Consider the following 21,592-nt stretch of genomic DNA (forward strand, 5'->3'; position numbering starts at 1 on the left):
AGCAGAACTAACGTAAAGCCTAGTATGTTCATTTTTCTGTCTAGGAATCCCTCTCAATTGCAAAACTTCCATGTGAACCAACATGGAGTTCATTCCAAATCGCTAGGAATAAAAGAAGCTTTTATTTGTCTCCGCAATAATTTATTTTGATAACTTTTTTCCTGGTTGTTTTCAGCAGTGGTTGTGTTGCTTTTAGGCATGCCTAGTACAATTGCTAATACTCTGAGCCATTATAATCTCTGAGCAAATGCCTTTGCAACCATGAGTGATTATTTTAATTCTGTGTTATTTAGAATACATTTCACTTACTTTAAAACCACAGTTCTGAAATTATTGTGATTTTAAATACCTGGCTCAGAGCCTGAACTCCATAAGCAGTTAGTTATTAGATGCCATTAGAAACAGGAGGGGAAGAGCAAGCAGTTCACAGAAAGGGAGGCTAACAGAAAAGCATTCAGAAGTGCCCTTCAAAAGCAGACTCAGAATGACTAGAAACTCTTAGAAACAAGCGATTTTTGCCATAAGAAAGATAATTAATATTCATTGAACTGTTACTATGTTCCAGACACTGTTAAATGCATCATTATATTATTCCTTCAAACAAAGAAGTGAAATAATTTGACAAGTTTTTAATGTAAACTTTTATACCTCCTGGGGCCCAAATAAAATATCCTTAAGAACACAAAATTTCTCAAGTTAAACATTCCACTTTGGAAGACCTGACTCTGTGACACTCAAACTCATTTATTCTAGAAATTTCCTTCCTAGAAAGGGAAATAAGTCCTTCTTAGGAGGACAGAAGAAGTGTAATGTCTCAGGGAGAATACTCCTGCAGAAGCCCCAATCCTCCCAACAAACCAGAAAATACACGAAAGGTGTTGCTGATCTACCTCCTTTGTCAGGCTACATGGAAGCTTCCTGGCTGTGGATTTAATTGGAAATGGAACCTTCCCTCGCTGTCCAAATTTATTACCGTTACATATCACCCTCCGGTTTTCATCAAGGGAACAAGTCATCCTAGTGATGGATGAGGTAATATTTATAAATCATCTTGCAAAGTAAGCAGTAAGACTTCGAGTCTGAAGGCACTGTAAGGCTATTGTTATAGTCCAGTAATGAAGACAGTGAATTTTGGAGAAAAAAAATATATATGGCTAACTATTAAAAATAAATTTTAAACTATGATTTTTGGGTGAAAGTCTATCTTTTAATTCCCAGGTCTGGATCTAGGGGTGCTGAACGGGGGGTGGGGGTTTCACTTGTAAAACTTGCTAGCCCTCATAGTAAGATATGGTTCAAAAGTTTTCAGTATGACTGGATGTTTACTTCTTTGAATTTTATTCTCCTTTCCTATTGACGTCCAATTTGGAATATTTATTAGTGATTCTCACACAAATTCCAAGTGATTTAAATAATTTTAAACAAAGGTGTGAGATGAAAGGTCACAGCACACATATTTTTATCAGAAATCCTAAGTTAATTATGCTTGCTGGGAAAGGATATAAAATCAAACTATAAGTCAAAAAATAAGACAAATATGATTTCTTAAGCATAGTTAATTATATAATAATATGGAGCATATCAGTGAATGAGAAAAAACAAAACTTATAATCTGTTGGTAAGAATGCACCATTGTGTAATCACATCTATTGAAATTTCTCATAATTTCCAGTACATTGGTGTGAGGTGTATAGTGTGGGAGGAATAAAACAAAGCAAAACTTGCTCATGTGCACCAAGAGAGCATTCATGTAGAGTGGCTTGTAGTTGAGAAAAGAAATAAATAAAATCTAAGGGGGGAAAAGGAACTTCCTAAATTCCTATTGAGAAATGTGTTTGTACAAGTACATACATAGCATACATAGACACAGACACACATATGCACATATACACACACACGTTTGTGTCATTTTAGTATGAACAAACTAAATTATACAAGCAATATACATAATTTAAGAATAATGTTGAAAGAAAAATCAAGTTACGGCCAGGTATTGATGGCTCTTAAACCTTTAATCTTTGCTATTCAGGAAATTGAGATCCAAGGATCCTGGTTTGAAGCCAGCTGGGGCAGAAAAGTCTATGAGACTCTTATCTCCACTTAATCAGAAAAAAGTTGGAAGGGGACTTGTAGCTCAGATGGTAAGAATGGGAGTCTTGAGGAAAACAGCCAGTTTTGAGCAAAAAGACCACATGAAAGCCCAAAGCCTTGAGATCATACTGTAGTATTGGCACAATAAAGAAAAAGAGATCAAGTTACAGAATATTTTTTGGATGATAACATTTTAAAACTCAGTATCAAAACTATATATTGTCTTGAATTTATTAGTTTGGTATCAAAAATATAAAACCTAGAAAAGAAGGAAAACCAAATTCAAGTCATCAGTTTCATCTACAGGAAGGATGTAAGCAATAGATGAGTCACAGGAGAAAAAATATGTCACCATTAATTCCAAGTGGTGTTTGTACATATATTCATGATATTGCTTTTGAACTTAAAGTTTCTAATTTAAAAATTAAAGAAAATATCTACAATTTTCTTCAAGATGAAGGACCTTAAAGATTGAGGATTTCTAGCATAGCTAATTTATCCCAAAGACTATGTAAACATGACTAACCAAAGCAAAAAGGGATGGGAAGGGTTGATTCATGTAATTGATTGCTTGCATATAGCAAGCATTAGTCCAAAAGTTCAAATCTCAGTAATACTAATAAATGGATAGATAGATACAGAAGTATGATCAAATTAACAAATCTCTGACATTCAACAAAGGTTAAAAACCTACTATCAGCAGACAAAATACATAGTTCTCGTTCTTTGGAACATAGTCTAGAAGGAAAAGCTATATAAATAAATGAGCAAGTATATGACGTGATTGAACTGTTGTTTAGTTGTAATGTAGAGAATAAACCTTGGCATCTCTTCTGATTGGTTGTGTGTACTGTTCTAGGTGCTAAATAGTTGTAATGTCACCCCTGTAAGTAGGACAAAGAAGAAAGCAAGCAAGCTCTGGGGATGGATAAAGATGAGCTTAAGACAAGATAGTTTTAGCTTTTTTACCATGTAGAATTATGTTGGCTGTAGATTTGTCATAAACAGCCTTCACTATGTTGAGGAAAGTTCTGTCTATTCCTAGCCTTCTTCTGAGCTTTTATCATTAAAGGATGTTGGACCCTGTCAAAGGCCTTTTCTGTATCTATTGAGATGATCATTTGATTCATGTCTTTGGTTCTCTTAATAAGATATATTACATATATTGATTTACGTATATTGAACTAGTCTTGCATGCCTGGGATGAATACTGCTTGATCATAGTGTATGATACGTTTTTTGTTTTTTGTTTTGTTGAATTCAGTTGGTAAGTATTTTATTTAGGAGTTTTGTATCCATGTTCATCCAAGAGAGTGATCTATAGCCTTTTTTAAATTAAGTCTCTATCTGGTTTGGGGATAAGTGTAATTCTGGCTTTATAGAATGAATCTGGTAGTAATTCCTTCCTTTCTCTCTTTCTATTTCATGGAAGAGTTTGAGGAGTATGTGTCAGTTCTGCCTAAAAGGTCTTATAGAATTCTGCTCTTAAATCATCAAGACCTAACTTTTCTTTGTTGGGAAATCTTTTTACCATTTCAATTTCATTACTTGTTACAGATCTGTTTAAGTGGTTTATATTTACTTGGCTCAGTTTTCGTACACAGTTTTGCTATGTAAGAATGCATCCATTTCTGGCAGATTTTCCTGTTTGTGGGCATAAAAGTTTGCAAAGTATCCCCCATAATATTCTAAATTTTACTCATTTCTGCTGTGATGTCTCCTTTATCATCTCTGATTCATTTATCTGGTTATTTGGATGATTTCTTCTTCTGATGAGATTTACTAAGAGCTTATTAACTTTGTTAAGGTATTCAAAGAACCAGCTTTTTGTTTTGTTGATTCTTTGCATGTTTCTGTCAGTGTCTAGCCCATTAATTTCTTTTTTCTCAAAATTTTTTTTTGTATGAAAATACCGTATAGAGGGTTACAATTACATGAGCAAGGTAATGAGTACATTTCTTATCAAGCATTGTTACCTCTTCCTTTGTTTCCCCTTCTCATTGCTGCCCTCCCATCCCACCACGCCCCCCCCCCACTGCCAGAGTTGTAAAGTTCATTTTTCAATATAACTTCTTGTACATCTCATTGTTGCAATGAGTCCACCTGTATCCCTATCTAAACAATTCGTTTTTTTCCCTTCCCCTCCACAAATTATACTAACATCAAATACAGTGAAAGCAGGGGTTATACCATGGAGGAGGGACATATAGAGCAACAAAGAAATCATCTTATAAATATGTTAGAAACAAGAAAGAAAAAAACACACTTTTGTCCTTATCTTGGGGTTCATTTCGTCTAACATCAACTTATCTGACCTTTTCTGCTTATCCTAGACATATACTAGTTATTGCAAATAAGGGAAACCATGGGACCTATGTTTCTTTGAGTCTGGCTCACTTCAGTTAATATTTTTTTTCCAAGTCTTTCCATTTCCTAACAAATGGGCAATGCCATTCTTTCTGATGGAGGCATAGAATTCCATTGTGTATATATACCACATTTTCTTGATCCATTCATCTACTGAGGGGCATCTGAAGAAATGTTCAACCTAGCCATAAAAGAAATGCAAATCAAAACAACACTGAGATACCACCTCACCGCAGTCAGAATGGCTATAATCAAGAACTCTAATAACAACAGATCCTGGAGGGGATGTGGCCAGAAGGGAACCCTACTGCATTGTTGGTGGGAGTTTAAACTTGTTCAATCACTTTGGAAAGCAGTATGGAGGTTCCTCAAAAGACTCCACATAGAGTTCCCCTAAGACCCAGCAATCCCACTTTTGGGCATTTACCTGAATGGTCTCAAACAAGACCATACTAAAGCTATCAGCACAACTGTTTATGTCACCATTATTTACCATTAATTTCTGATCTAATCATTACTTCTTTCTGTTTGCTGGTTTTAAGTTTGTTCTTGTTTTTCTGGGAGCTTGTGGTATAATATTAGTGTATCAGTTTGAGATTTCTATAATTTATTGATATAGGAGCTCATAGCTATATACTTTCCTCTTAGTACAGTCTTAGCTGGATCCCAAAGGTTCTGGTATGTTGCATGTTCATTCACATTGCATTCTAGAAACTTTTGAATTGCCCTTCTTAAGTCCTGTATGACTCTCTGATCTTGTTGTTCAGTTTCCATGAGTTTCAGTATTTTCTGTGTGTCTGTTGCTACCAGGCTCTTATTCCATTATGATCTGACAGGATATCAAAGGTAATTTCAATTGTCTTAAATTTCCTAAGACTTGCTTTATGACTTAGACTAAATTCTGTTTTGGAGAATGTTTTGTAGGTTACTGAGAAGAATGTATACTGTGCAGATGCTGGGTGAAATACTCTGTAGATGTCTGTTAGATCCAGTTGATCTATGTAGTCAGGTAACTGAAGTTTCTCAGGAACAAGACAAGGATGTCCACCTTCTCTTCTCTTTTTTAATATAGTGGAATTCTTAGCCAGAGAATAACAATAACCGAGAGAAATATATAAAGGGAATCCAAGTAGGAAAGAAAGAAGTAAAACTATCCCTATTTTCAGATGATGTGATCATATTTCTAAAGGATCCTAGAGACACCAAGCTCTTAGAGCTGATAAAATAACTTTGGCAATGTAGCAGGGTATAAAATCATCCACAAAAAATCAGTAGCTTTTCTGTGAAAAGATCAAGAGTGAAATCAGGAAGGCAACTTCATTTGCAATAGTCTCAAAAAATACCTAAGAATCTACCTAACCAAGGAAGGAAAGGTCCTCTTCAATAAAAGCTATAAAATTTTAAAGAAAGAAATTGAAGAAGACATTAGGAAGTAGAAAGACTTCTCATGTCCCTGGATTGGCAGAATTAATATCACTAAAATAGCAATACTACCCCTAAGGAAACCTACTAATTAAATTTAACACATATCAAAATACCAATGTCATTCTTCACCATAATAGAGAGAACAATTGAAAGATTCGTATAGAACCACAAAAGGCTCAGAATCAGAAAAACAATCCTGAGCAAAAAAATGTAGTGCCGGAGGTATAACCATTCAAAACTTCAAACTCTAATATAAAGGTAGAGTAATGAAAACATCTTAGTAGTGGAGGCCCGGGGACCAGTGGTACAAAATAGAAAATCCAGAAATAAACCCAAGACCTACAGCCATCTAATATCTGATAAGGGAGCCAAAAACATAGGATGGAAAAAAGACAGCCTCTTCAACAAATGGTATTGAAAAACTGGATATTCACATGCAAGACACTAAAATTGGATCCATATCTGTTACCCTCTACTAATATCAATTCAAAAATGAATCAAATATTTCAATGTAAGACATGAAACCTTGAAACTATTACAGGAAGGAGTAGGGGAAACATTAGAATGTCTCAATAAAGTTCCAGGGGATCAGCAAATGAAAGAGAATTGACAGAAAGGGACAGCAAACTAACAACTTTCTGCATGGCAACGAACATAGTTAAGAAGCTAAAATGACAGCCTACAGAATGGAAGAATACCTTTGCTAGCTATATGCCAGACAATGGCCTAACACATAGAATATACAAAGAATTCAAGAAAATAAACTCTCAAAGAATCAACAACCAATTCATAAATGGGCAGAGCTAAATAAAGACTTCCTAGAGGGGCTGGGAATGTGACTTAGTGGTACAGTGCTTGCCTAGCGTGCATGAAGCCCTGGTTCAGTTCCTCAGTACCACATAAACAGAAAAAGCCGAAAATAGTGTTGTGGCTCAAGTGGTAGAGTGCTAGCCTTGAGCAAAAGAACCTCAGGGACAATGCCCAGGCCCTAAATTCAAGCCCCGGGACTGGCAAAAAGAAGACTTCTTAGAAGTATAAATTGCCAATTGACATATAAAGAAATGCTCAACATCTTTGGCCATAAAAAAAAATCAAAACAACAGTGAGATTTCCAGTCCAGTTAGAATGGCCATCGTCAAGAATACAAAAAATAACAGATGATGGCATGAATGTCAGTGGGAATGTAAACCTATTTAACCACTCTAGAATGCAGTTCAGAGAGCCTTCAAAAATCTAAACATAGAACTATCCTATGATCCAGCAATACTATTCTTTGACATTTATCCCAAAGTTTACAAATCAGGATACAGCCAAGCCACTTGCATGACCATATTCATTGCTTCACTATTCACCTTAGCCATGGTTCAGTGTTGGCTGAATCCTTAGCTACTCAGGAGGCTGAGATCTGAAGATCTCGGTTCAAAGCCAACCCAGACAGGAAAAGTCCATGAGATTCTTATCTCCAATAAACCACTCAGAAAACTGGAAGTGGTGCTGTGGCTCAAGTGGTACAGAGCTAAAGAGCTGAGGGACAGTGCCCAGGCCCAGAGTTCAAGCCCTAGGACTGACAAAAAAAATAAAAAATAAAAACATACAACCTGCAGACATGAAGTCCAACCACAGAAATGTACCTAAAATGACACTCATATCTTCACATATCATACGTTGTACTGCATTGAGCAAATGACCATGATAATATGTAAGAAGAGGAATCAAGAACACTGATTAGGAAACAGTAGAGGCTCAGGCCTGGAGAGGAAGTTGGCTGGGACCTGGTTGGCAGCAGTAGAGAACATAAAAACGTGGTTTGGAATGCATGATCAAGATTTTACTAATAAGAGAGGCTGGTATGTGTTGTGTGGGACACGGAGAAGTTAAGGAGGGTTTCTGGATTGTTTTATCTTGAGCAGCTTACTAGACGGATACAAGTTGCATTTGTGGATATGTGAAAGACTAAATGCAGACCTAATTTGGAGAGAAGCTAAATACAGAGCTGATTTGGACATACTTATAATGTAAAGTTTGTCAAATTTTAAACACTTAGTAGTCTTGGTGTCTAAGGAAAAACACCAAGTAGGCAGTTGGCTCAGTGATCACAGTTTCTATTGACTCTGTGAAAAACAAAAACAAAACAAAAGCATCACGCTAACTACTTTCTCAACACACACCCACAACAATATGACTTTTGCTAACTAGTCAACAGTTGCTGACTTCTTTTTCTGGTTGGAGATGGTGACTACAATCTATACTCAGCTCGCTACCATTTCGAAGAGCTTATTTCCATTTTTATGAATACGTTAATGGCAAAGAAAGCCAGAATGGGAACCAGCACAGCCAATTGGTTCTCTTATCCCTGAATGAAGACAAAACATCATCTAATGTGTATTTTCAACATTCTACACACTGTTTACAGAATCCAATTCCCTGAAGTTATTACAGATAAAAGGCTTTTAAAATAACAAAATCATAGTTTGGTCAAATAAAATATGTGATTTTTTTTTTTTAAAAAAGCTGCTTGCAATGGTTTGATCACACAGGCTTCAAATAAAATGAAGAAAGAATAGGAGTAGAGGAGTAGTGCATGGGAGTCAGATTGCCTGGTTTAATTCTCTTCCCACCACTCAGAAAATTACTTAACCTCGTGTCTCAGTTACTTCACACGTTGGCCAGAGCTAATGATAGGTTTGAATGTTACAAGGACCCACATGGGTCAAGTTTTACTACCATATGAGTTCTACCAAGATGTCAGCTACCAGTAGTATGTTTAAAATACAGCACAATTCCTAGTACACACACACACACACACACACACACACACACACACACACACACACACACACAGAGCAGAAAGCATCAGTCCTATAGTCTCTGTGATGGCCAAATAAGACACTATTATGAGCTCTGTAACAGAATTCTGATGGAAATACACCACCCTGCCTCATAGAAGAGTATTCTAACTTGCAAAATAAAAGTACACATGAAATGGTCTATGCATCCACCATCTTATATGCTCCCGGCTCATTTCTTCTCTGTCATGCTCATGCCCTCTTCTGGAACCTGTGCCGGCCATGCAGATTGACTCCTCTCCTATTAGAGAACCCGTAGCTGGTCTACAAGACGAGTGACCTCAGTTCACCTGACTCCACAAGGCAATCCATAACAATCAAATGTCATTTTCTAAAGGCTGATGATTTCTAGTAAACCTTTCTATAGCCTACATATCCAAGCTGTCTGTGTCTGCTAGGCAGATTTTAGTTTTACACATCACACCTTCATTTCTTCTAGTATCTATCTACCTGTGAAAAGTTCTTTCTTTGAAATGTAAAATCTCACTGGGCATGATGGTTCTGTCTTGTAAAGCCAACTACTCAGGAGGTAGAGATCAGGAGGATTGTGGTTCAAGACCAGCCCAGGAAAAAACTTAGTGACATTCCATTTTAACCAATAAGTTGAGTATGGTATGCTAGAAGTGTAGAAGAGGAGAACTGAGATCAAGACCTGCTTGATTAGAAACTCAATGAATGGGGGCATGCATGATTCAAGTGATAAAGTTCCTGCCTAGCAAGCACAAAGCTCTGAGTTCAAACCCGTAGTACCAACCAAAGAAAAAAAAATGGAAATATAGAATTTTTTTTTCTTGAACAGTCTTTCATTTTTACATCTTTCACGCTTGTCAGGTCTTTCCAACCCAAGTATTAATCCATCCTTCTCTCCTATAAATCAAGATAGAAGGACTATATGTATGTTGCTGAAACTCAAGATTAACTTTTACACCATGCTTGGAACTTGTTTGGAAGTGCATTTGATTTCTTTGTTTTGTTGTTTTCAACAAGGAAAGGAATCAACAGGAAAGAAATAGAAAGTCCCTTGGGTTGTGGAAAATCACTGTACAGACATGACCTGATAGTAATGTCAGAAGCTAGACCGCAATGGGCATCAACCTTCTAGAACAAAAGGGCAGTTTCTTTGTACTGAAGCAATACCCAGCTCAGTTCTTCATTTAATATTTTAGAAGTCAGCTTCAAAGCAGGTCAAAGAGTGAAAACCAATTCTAGTTTCTTCTTTAGCTCTCATCTTTAATTTTTTTTTTCATGGAGCGGATTCTCTGGGAATCTATAGCTAGCAAGATCAGGAGAAACTTACAACCTGCCAACTGCAGTAGCTTCTTTTCCAACATTAAGCTTGCAAAACAACCGTTACCACTTTCTCTTATTGTAAAAGAAGGGATTCTAAAATTTAAACATGGCAGATGAGAAACTGCTCTGTCCATTGGACTGCTGAATGAAAACCAAAGCACATTTCCCATTAGCAGCTCTATTCAAACAATATGTTTTAGGATGCAATTGTTTCTGGAAGTACCAATTCTCAGTAAAACAAAAAAACAAAATAAAACAAAAAAACAGCTGCTTTGCTTAAGAGTAAGTAACAACTTTGTGAAGGGAGCAAAATATATAGATAAAGGCTCTCAGATATATCTTTTCTGGGACTCCCTGTCACCCAGATCCAGGGCAAGACACCTGACATTTCCACAAAATAAAGAATTTGGAAAAGTCTCTAAAGGAAGATCTCTTTTTCTGGCAAAAAAAGGATGCCCATAATTAAACTAACAAAAAAAATAGAGTTTGTGACAAGGCTCAAATTTACATATATGCATACGCACACATCTTTTGAAAATGGTGCATTCTGTACAAAAATTAGAAACAGGATCAAAAATATATGGAGTAAATAATAGAAATAATGAAATTTAAATAACCAAGAAGCATTTTAAATCAACTTTCACAAGAAGCAAATACATTCTCCCTTAATAAAAATAAAATGTGGCCAGACATGTTGGCTCCCACCTGTAATCCTATCTGCTTGGGAGGCAGAGATCCGGAGAATCTCGATGACTCAAAAATTTTAACTTGGTCGTATATATATCTACACACACACACACACACACACACACACACACACACACACACACACACACACACATTGTAACCTATCTCTTTGGTGGGGACCACAGGTTAAGAGCCTTAACATATAAAACCAACAACGTAGATATCAATAAACAGAAGACTGGCTGAATAAATATCCATACAACATAGTATATCTCAAAAACATTTTGTCACTGGGCACCCATCAGTGGCTCATGCCTGTAATCCATGCCATTCAGTCTGAGTAGCAAGCCAGCCTTGGCAGGAAAGTCTGTGAGACTCTTATCTCTATTTAATTCTCCAAGACCTCAGAAGTAGAGCTGTAGCTCAAGTTGTAAAGCACTAGTCTTAAATACAAAAGCTCAGGGACAGTGTCCAGGTCCCGAGTTCAAGACCTAGGACTAACACACACACACACAAACACACACACACACACAGACACACAGACACACACACACACACACACACAATGACAAGTTGAAGAAAGATATATAAAGATTTGTACAGTGTTTCCTTATTCTTGCAAATTCCATTTATACAGTTTCAAAAACTGCTACATGTAATTTGTGGATCATATCCAGTATATAATTTTCAACTATTTGTTAAACAACAGAAAGGAATATAAAGGAAGAAAAGTATCCGAGAACCTAGCACTTAGAAAAGATAAGCACTATTTTGTGAAGCTTTTGTTCTGGCTATGGGTATGGATGAGTGTATGTTTACTTAGAGCCAAAGTAAGATGTATTTATCATTGTGGGTCAATTTAAAGTAAGTCTTAAAGCCATAGATGTAGCTTAGAAGGTATAATTTTCTTATCTCCGGCATTTTGTTCCCAATGAATGAATATACTTTGCCATGTAACCCAAGTTGTTTTTCTTCCTCCTCCACAATTCAAGTCCAGGCCACAAAGAGAAAAGCGAATAGAGAAAGATCTGGCTAACCTCGAGGGCATCTCTTAACCCATGTCTGATACACTGAGTATTATTCTATTCATGGACAATTCTGTTCTGGAGGATACAGGGGTACATTGCTTCCCTTTAGTCTCAACTTAAGGCCACATGATGAGTTCAATAGGTGAGAGACATGTTTATATAATGCAGCAGTTGGAGGTGAAGGGAAAAGGATCTGATTATGAGTTATTAAAGACCAGAGCCCTGCTGTGACGTCATCTTATCAGTACCCAGTAGAAAGAATCATACCCACAAGGAAACATCAGCATGTCAAAGTGGGAAGACAAAACCTGACAAAGTTACTTAACTAAGTGTTTATAGCTATTAAAATCATAAATAAACGAAGGAAAGATAGTAGTAAATAGAAACAACAGGCAAAAAAAAAACTATTTGTGGCTCAGTGGTAGAGTGCTTGCCTTGCATGCCTGAGGCCCTGGGTTAGATTCCTCAGCATCACATAAGTAAAGAAAAAAGCCAGAAGTGGCGCTCTGGCTCAAGTGGTAGAATGCTAGCGTCGAGCTGAAGAGCTGAGGACAGTGCCCAGGCCCAGAGTTCAGGCCCCACTACCGGACCCCCGCAAAAACAATTATTTGTGAGATGATTTTAACTAGGTAAAGACAAATCTATTTTATATTTAAGAAGAGATACTTAGAAGAAATACTTCAAAATTATTACAATATTGTACATTGCTTTCTTATCTCTTTCATAATACCTTCAGTGAACAAAATTGTTTATCTCAGACAAATATTGTTAAAGGATTCAATTATGAATAAAAATATCCTTATACATAACCTAGACAGATGAGTAGTTTCCATCTCAGACCTCACAGAAGTGTTTGACTTTTTCAGTCTCTTTTTTGGGCACATTATCATGAACTACCCAAATTTAGAAGCTAGAATTGTTCTAGTTGTGTCTTACTTTACAAAAGATCTATAGACATTCTATTAATGGAAAAGTTCTCAAGAATGGAAAACACTCTGGCAATCAAATGCTATGTGCAGCCCACTGAACAATTAATTTGATAAAGCCAGGATATGATTGGTAATCTGAGGACATTAAATGCTGTGAGATATAAGCACTCTATAAAGATTAGTCTCTGTTGAATTCATAGCATACATCAAGTGTGGTGATGCCCTCACACTACAAGACTGGTAATCCAGCACAAGGGTCAGAAGAAACAAATGCATTAGGTGAGTACATAAAACAATGAGATACAGTAAGTTGGATATAATTAAGTATATAGACAGGACTACTATTTATTTACCAACTATCATCTTTTGGCCATCTATTTATTATCTATCAAACATTTATTTATCTATTTATCTATCAGATCCATCATCTTATCTATTTAGGCATCTCCACTTTATATCTATCTAGGTATATACATATCTACTTAGAGATAGGTGATAGAGATACATACATGTACACATACATACACACATACATACATATATATATATAGAAATATAAACAGAGCAGAAGATTTAAAAGATCAAGTGCATGACACTAGCTGATATTTGAAGGGATTCTTTTGTTTGTTTACAGAAAATCACTTGAGTTAGGGCCTATAACGATGATTGGAGTCAGCATAAGCAGAGAAGAGAAAATTATTTCAAATAAACAAACAATTAAAAAAATTCTTCTTATCCTGAGAGAGATGAGGTGAAATCTAGGGTGATAACTCTAGTCTCTAAAATCAGAGGATCAAGAAACTGTCCTAAAACCCAGAGGAGAAAAAGAAAACCAGAGCCAAAGCATGCTCCCCAAAAGTCTAGAGAATATTTCCAGGAGACCCCATAACAGTATAGACAGACCTCAGACTCCTAGGACATTGCTCCTTATCCCGTTCAAGTGAGACATTATTATTAGGTACCTAAAAGTGGGAACTTAAAGAGCTCTTTTGCAAGGCGGAACTTCATTATTTGGTGTCCCAAGTTCTGCATTTAAAACTCCCCAGTTTTTTTCATGTGTTTGCTAATCTTTGTGTGACATTGGAGCTCTAAATCATACAGGAGCTATATTTCCTTCACTTGGTATATTTAAGAATCACCTAAATTAAGAAGTGTGTGTGTGTGTGTGTGTGTGTGTGTGTGTGTGTGTCTGTTTGTCTGTCTGTCTAAGTTCTATATGTTTTTGTTTCCCTTCCATCTTGCTAGATTTAAGAAGCTGTTCTACCTGAATTGTGTGAAATGGAAGCCTGTGTTCAGCACCCTAATAACAATAAAATATATTAAAAATAAAGAAGCTCTTCTTTTTTTTTTATCAAGTTTTTTGTTGTGAAAATACTGTACAAAGGGGTTACAGTTACATGATGAAGGTAATGAGTACATTTCTTATCCAGCATTGTTGCCTCCTCCTTTGTTTTTCCCCTACCATCCCTTTCTCCCACCTCCTCAGCTACACCCCGCCCCCTTACCAGGTCACCTGACTGTCACTGAAGTGCTACTAGGCAATCTTTCCTCACTTTTTCTGATACCACTTAATCTTAACCACTTAGCAACAGAATCTTATTTTCCAAGTAGTCCTTGGACATGCTATAAGATAATGTTTGCCTTGAAAACTTCCGAGTGCTGCTGGTACTTTTCTTCTGAACTCTCTTTCCCTGGGTAAGCGCTACTCTGCATTCATTATGCTCAGAACTCTTCTATAGTGTAGCAGCAGCCATCATGTTTTTTTGAATACATTTTTTATTGTAAAAATACTGTACAGAGGGGGGTTACAGTTTCATGAACAAGGTAATGAGTACATTTCCTATCAATCATTTTAGCTCCTCCTTTGATTTCCCCTACCCTCCCTTCCCTCCCCCCTCCACAACTACACTACCCCCCTCCCCCCAACCCCCATCCTCACCCCCCCACGCCTGCCTAAATTGTAAAGTTCGTTTTTCAGCATAGGGTCTTGTACATCTCATTGTTACAATGGGTCAACCTGTATCCCTATTTAAGCATTTTGTTAAATTGATTTGGTTCTCACTCCCAATCACCAAGGTTTTGCATATAGCATAAGAACTGTCCACTTCACTCTACACACAGTTGTCTAGAATAACATGTGAAGCTTCAGCCCAACAGTACAAGAGCCCTTATGCATAGATGGAAGGTTAATAGGGAACAATAAGAGATATAAGGTCATTTTAAGTTTGGTTACTTCTGCTATAAACTATCAGCTCCCTCCCACAAATTCTCCTTTGCACCATGCAACTTTGTGTGTATGTATGGTTATGCCAGTTACAGAAACTTGAACTCAGGGCCTAGACATTGTACCTTAGCTTTTTCACTCAAGGTTGGTACTCTTCCACTTGAGCCATGCCTCCATTTCCAGCTTTTTCCTGGTTAAATGGAGATTATGGTCTCACAGACTTTCCTGCCTGGGTTGACATTGACCTGTGATCCTCAGATCTCAGCCTTCTGCATAGCTAGGAAACAGGTGTGAGACACAAGCACCTGACAAAACCATGCAACTTTAATCCAAATCCAGCAGCTTCTTCTAATCAGATTGCTCTCCTAAGTTTCCTGGAGATGTCTGCAGGTCCTAATGGGAAGCACTAGGAAATAAGCCTGCATGCTCCCAGATTGCAAAAGCAAGCAGATCACTTTCAACCTGATGTCACAGATACAAAAGAGCTCTGTAAACTCATCAACAAGGATTTACTTGATCATGTGATCAGTCAGAAAGATTGATTTCTGTGAAACTCGATTCATGACAAACGTGAATTCACCTTCTTTCTAAGAAAATAAGTCTAAATAATGAACTAATGACCATGAAGTATTAACATAAAAGAACAGGTTTAAAAAAACATTCTGCATAATTAAGGAATAAGTCAGTTCAATTGCAATATGCTACTGTTATTAACACTTCATTCATTTACTGAATTATGTTTCAGGTGAACAGTGTATTTTTAAGATTATCCAATTATTTTATAAGTCAATGTCATTTCCAGTTTGGGGAAATTGATATTAATCCCTTGTCATTGAAAATGTAATTGAGTTTATCAAATTAATTTCTTGGAGGGCACCTGAGAACCACCAAATGGCAAGCTGAGATGGTGCGAGCTAAGAAATTGAAGTCATAGATAGCCCTGAGATTGGAAGTCCTATCTGCCTGCCCCATAGGTTCCTCTGAAATTATAAAAGTCAAAGGTTTTTTACAACTTTCATCATTCCATTCAAACTGAATGCGATATGCTCTATCCACATTGCTTGCACTCATTCCATAATTTTTCTTAATAGGAGTCTATCTAGAAATAGCACAATAGGAAATGATCATTAATAGATCTGCTAAGGTAGTTGAATAACTGCCTATCAAGCATCTAAGCACACATGAATAAATTTCCCAAAGAAAATCCATTTGCATTTCAAATTTGGACATTCTATTTAGAAAAATTATACCCTTTCTTTTAATTATTTCAGTAAATATAATGAGAGTGTGGCTAAGTACACCTTAGAGTACTTTTATTTTCTCCACTTTTTTTGTTTTAGTAATATGAGTCTACTTGTAATTAAAGGTATGCTGCATTAATGAGGCCGGAAGTCTCCAAGGGAAATTTGGAAGGCCTGCCTCATAACATTATGCCAAAATTATATGCACAAAAGACTTTTTAATATTCTTTGTTTCCTGATTTAGTTGTGATTGGCTCTGAAATCCATGGCAACACCAAAGACTTCCATTCCCCCAGTCACCAGCATTTCTGCTCCATAAATTGTACAAATGCACATGACTTCTGTCTTAAGGCATCTTTCTTGAAGTTTCTGTGCAAGGTGTCCTGAAAAATTAGCTTCAGGCTAGAGGTAACTGCAGTTAATCTTGCCATGTTGAAGCTACTGGGGTATATTGCACAGAGAAATGACAACTAAGTTTGTCTAAACACGAACAAGTGATTGCTTTGTTCTGTCACTTGAGCATTACACAAGGGTTCAGATCATCTGGTCTGCTCTTCATGTAGATTGAAACAAATCATTGTCTCTTGATGACCTGTACTTCCTGACAATAATGCTGTGCTAGCTGAATCTTGTCATGCGATTGAAGGATAGGAGCTACAGAAATACATTATTCCAGCCTAAAAACCACAAGTGGTTAGTTCTACCTGATTCTATAGGTCCTTTCCCCTTAATAAAAAAGTAATTGTTTTAGCCATTATCAATGCAAATGGATGCATTTAATTAAGAAAAAAATATAGTTTCCAATGTAGACAGTTCAGATATGTATGGACATGTTTTTATATTGTCCCTACCCTGGTATTTTAAGTACAGATGGCAAAATTAGCCCTAAACTAATGTTTATAAATGCTTGTATGATTACTATAAAAACAATTGTATACTACTTAACATCAAATATCTACTAAATACGATATTCAGAGTTCTATTATTCAATGGAATCATTTGATCCTTTTCCTCTCCTCACCTTTCAGTCTATATTCAAATAAAGGCAACATCCCTGGCTTGTTAACCCAATGCCACTGCGCTTCAACTTTCTATTAGATAATTCAGCTCTGGGAATTGCAGGATATTTCCATGATCCAATGTCTTCTAGGTGGTCATAATCCCTACGGTCATGGTTAATCAGGGTCTCGCTAGCTGAGTTAGTGAGACCCAATGCAGAAAGCATTTACATATAGGAGCTATGTAGCAAGTGTGCTTAATTGGCAGCTCCCCTGATGTAATAGGCCATAATGACTTCGAGGGAGCAGGAACGGATGTGTAAGTCATAGCAAAATGACTTTATGGATCTCCATTAGACCTTGGGCTAAGGAGCACCTGATATGCTAGCATCCCAAGACAGTTTTACAGCCTAGTGTCAGGAACCCTTATGCTGAGGAGTTTTATGGAAAATCCAAAACTGCAGGGAGAAAGTGTTGCTAAATTAGGCCATTATCATTGACTTGGCTCATAATATGCTTACAAATAATTGCAAAGTATACATTTAAAAGAGAGGTGATTAAATCTGTCATGCCAATCATATACATTTTAAGGAATCCAAATTAAAGACTGATACATAGTATCTCACAACCTGATACTCGCCTGATGACGTCTAAAGCCACTAAAGTCTTCCGAATTCCTGCATCATAGCCTGTTGCAGGCTTTTTAAAAGACACACAGGGAGAGTAATGGTCCTTATAAACTGACATGATCAGTGGAAACCCCTCTGTACAACTACAACTACTTAAAAGATAACAAAGAAAATGGTGGAAAATTAAAAATAAAGGAAAATTTTTTAATGAATTCAAGAAAGGCTGTCCTGTGATCAAGTATACATACTATGGCCCTGGAGTCAGGCTGAAAAAATAGCATGTTAATTTTATGTTTCTTATTTGACGACATCACTTAGGCAGTAGATTGGTCAGAGATGGCTTGTTGGATCTTAGATTACATCCCTGTGAAAGGCAGGCATTGAGCTATTTGGCAACATGACCCTGGGCTGCTTAGGATAGGAGAAAGAAACACCCTGTAGGCGCCATGCCAAGTGAACCCTTTTAACAAGATGGACGAGAGCGGAACTCCTATTCTCCAGCCCGAGGCTGAGTTCCAGGGACACCGCACATACAAATCACACTGAGACCATACCACTTAGGACCCATACCACTCAGAAAAATGGAGATTTGCTATTTTACTTTGATCTGTAAATTATTAAACAATTCCAATGAAGCGCGCTATTCCAAGTGTCGTGGAAAGCAATCTATAGAGCTCCAGTGCCCTTAATAACATGAAGATTTGGCCAAGAACTTGGCCTCTGCATATCCTATCCCCCGAAGAGCAATTTTCACCCCTGATTTCTAATGAGGTTTTAAATCTGACCTTTCAGGAGAACTTATTACAAAGCCAACAAATATCCTTCCTTTATAGATTTATTACAGTTTTCTTCACATGTTTGAGAAGTTCCTTCCAGAAGCCTGTAGTTTCTAAAATGTGAAGTACATACCTGTTTCTCAGAGAGAGGCTCCTCTCCTTGAAATATTTAGTTTTTCACAGCACTTTTCTTACAGTGGCACCTCATAGACAACTTCTTCATCTCCCTCTCCACAAAAGTCAGGTGTAGACTATAATTCAAACCAGTCCCCAATGGCACCTCTGAAAAATGGCAAGCTCTGAGCTTTTTAGGTGAAAATATTCATTATTGCTCACAATTGTTTCTCCTTACAAAACCTTTCCTATAGGGCTCCGTCTAAGATGGTCTTATGCTAATTTAACTCACTGGAGAATATAAGCAGATGCTACTTTGATTAATAGTTTCACTATCTTGAAAATACCAGGCCAGTTTCAAGACAATAAAGGCAGAGAAGAATACCATTAAAACCTGCCACACGATTATATCTATTTTATGGAGAAGGATAGGATTGCAGTGCTTGTACCAAATAAATACCACCACCACCAATAATAATAATAATAATAATAAAATAACAATAACATAAACCAAATGAGCACACTGACTCTTTAGCAGACTCGCCAGCACCTTTTAACTCTCCAGTCTCTTTCTCAATAGGCCATCAGCTTGTTTTGAGCTATGTCTTTAGAAGCAATTCACCATGCTACTCCAATGATTCCTCCTCCCTTGGTATATAATTTTTCACCCAGGAAAAGACTTAGGTACATCACAAAAATAACAAATGCTCTAACATTGCTTACTAAAAGGAAAGGATCTGAATTTTTTGTTTATCTTGGGTCATTACTTCCCAATACATACACTTTCAACCTACCATCTGATTAAAATACCCACAGAAAGCTGTGATTTTTTTTTTTTAAATAATAAGGGGCAGCATGAGTTGGGCAAACTAGATTTTCCTGGAGAAGTTTCTCAAGAGCCTTTAATCCTTCTTCCTTCTGGTCTCAACCAGAGACTTCCAAGTCACCACAACTGCCTGATTTGCTCACAGCTGTTGAGATCAACCTAATCCTGAAATATTCAGTCTGGGTCTGGCCTTATCCATGTAGAAGAAAAAAACCTTTACCCTTTAAAGCTGCCTTGCCAATAGGTTCTTGTTTTAAAATTATAATACATCTCACTTAATCATATACCCCAACCACTGCTTAGAACTTGAATCTTCCATTGGACTTTTCATTTAGTAATACATACACACTACCCCTGCCCCAGTGACACCCTGACCTATGGGGGGGGGGAGAAGGAAGTTCTAAGGCAGCGTTCATACTGTGCACATTGCAATTCTACCTCGAGCCAAGCTAGCCTGTGACCATGCATCGCCACCTGTAGTCTCAGCTCAGCAGGGGTAAAGTCTTCACACTCACCACCTTTGTTTGCCTATGTGATTCAGCCGCATTTATCTGAAATGTTTAACTCAAAAGCTGCATCTCACCATTGCACAGAAGGACTCAGGAGGATCTCCACAGGTAATATCCGGAGGATCGAGTTTCACTTTCAGATACTTTGTCATGTCCGTGGATTCCGGCTGACAGGCCATGTAATCCCATACTTTCCCTTCTTCTGTGTAAATCTGAGTCTTGCACACATCATAATGTCCCCACACCAAAGGGTAGGGCTGCATCACTGACGACACTGTAACCCAAAGGGCATGGATCGACAGGAATCTTGACAAATACATCTCTAAATTCTTGGCAATCTTTGTGTCTTATTTGTAATCAGTGTCTATTTTACATACGCAGGTATCTCTGTGCGTGTGTGTTTTTGGAGATAAGTCTTTATATATATGTATGTATTATTTATATGTACATATAAAACAGAGGGAAAACCTCAAAGCGGGTTGCAAAACAAAATGTGATCTGTGAAGATACGGTGTGCGTTCAGGTGTATTGACTTTGGCAGAAGTTTAACATGCTTATGTGTTAAGTGTTAACAACTTGCAGCTTCTTCGTCCTTGGAGCACATATCTATCAGATTCAGGTCTAGTTTGGTTTTTGGAAGAGATGTCCAGTAACAGGTGATAATTTAGCCGTGGGTTGGCTTTCCTGTTGTACATCCAATAACCCTGAGTGGTTCCCAGTGTTGCGGGCTCCCGAGGGCTGCTCAGATGTGTTGAGATGTCAGCATCCGAAGCAGAAGGATGCGTGTCCCCCGTCCAGTGTCTGTTTCCCATCAATCATTCTTGTCTTCCGGCACCCACATCCTTTGAGAAACAATAAGAATAAGAGTTACTGTCTGAGAATCAATCAATGCTTTATGAAATCTCTGATATGTTGACATTTGGGAGGTTTGAGGCAATAGCAAGCAAATTGGTGTCATATGAATAACCTTTACTTTGCTGTTTTGCTAGGATGAGCAAAGCAGGTGAATGATTCATGTGGGGGAGAATTTTGATATGCAGGATTTAACTCTTCCATAACAAAGACAGATGTATGGGTTCCAGGTGAATAACAAGGTTTTGCTTCAAAACTCATATTTCCATCTTAACTAAATGGAGAGCAAGCTGTTGGATTCAAACACTTCTCATATACTGCAAGGCTAGACAGTCTTCCAAGAGAACAATGGGACCAAGTGAGTGCTTTTGTAACAAATGACAAAGGAATGACAACTACTTGCATGCCTTTTTTCCCACTTGGCAAAGAGACCCTTAAAAAAAAATCTCCTAATTTCTTATACATGTCTCAGCTTTTGTTGTCTGGAATGAAAACTACCATGGCTGGTGTGCTTATCTCTTGAGATTGCTTCATTATATTGCAAGAATTTTCACATCTTTTGTTCAGTTGCATTTACTGATACAGATAACTTGTCTCTCTGAAACAAACAAAAAAAATTCAGAAATCAAACCAAAAGTGCAAATGTTCCTTTCCTAGGAATTTTGTTTTCTTATATCTTTTTATAGTCATTACATCTGCATTGGTAGTTACGTTCTAACAGGAGAGAATTTGTCCCAAAGGTGAATATTATACATCGCTT

General features: G+C 37.2%; 1 protein-coding gene across 2 annotated transcripts in view; it reads right to left on the minus strand.

The window, feature by feature from the left end:
- Ntng1 (netrin G1) overlaps positions 1 to 20,806 on the minus strand; it is a 343,587-nt gene extending 322,781 nt beyond the window's left edge. For both annotated transcript variants that reach the window (XM_042680340.1, XM_042680348.1), the window contains exon 1: positions 20,055 to 20,806. In XM_042680340.1, the coding sequence (XP_042536274.1) occupies positions 20,055 to 20,300 (246 nt within the window). In that variant the 5' untranslated portion in view covers positions 20,301 to 20,806. The remainder of the gene's footprint in view (positions 1 to 20,054) is intronic.
- Between the last annotated feature and the right edge of the window lie 786 nt (positions 20,807 to 21,592).

The sequence above is a fragment of the Dipodomys spectabilis genome, unplaced genomic scaffold, assembly GCF_019054845.1.
Source record: "Dipodomys spectabilis isolate Male_0828 unplaced genomic scaffold, ASM1905484v1 ptg000002l, whole genome shotgun sequence".
NCBI lineage: Eukaryota > Metazoa > Chordata > Mammalia > Rodentia > Heteromyidae > Dipodomys > Dipodomys spectabilis.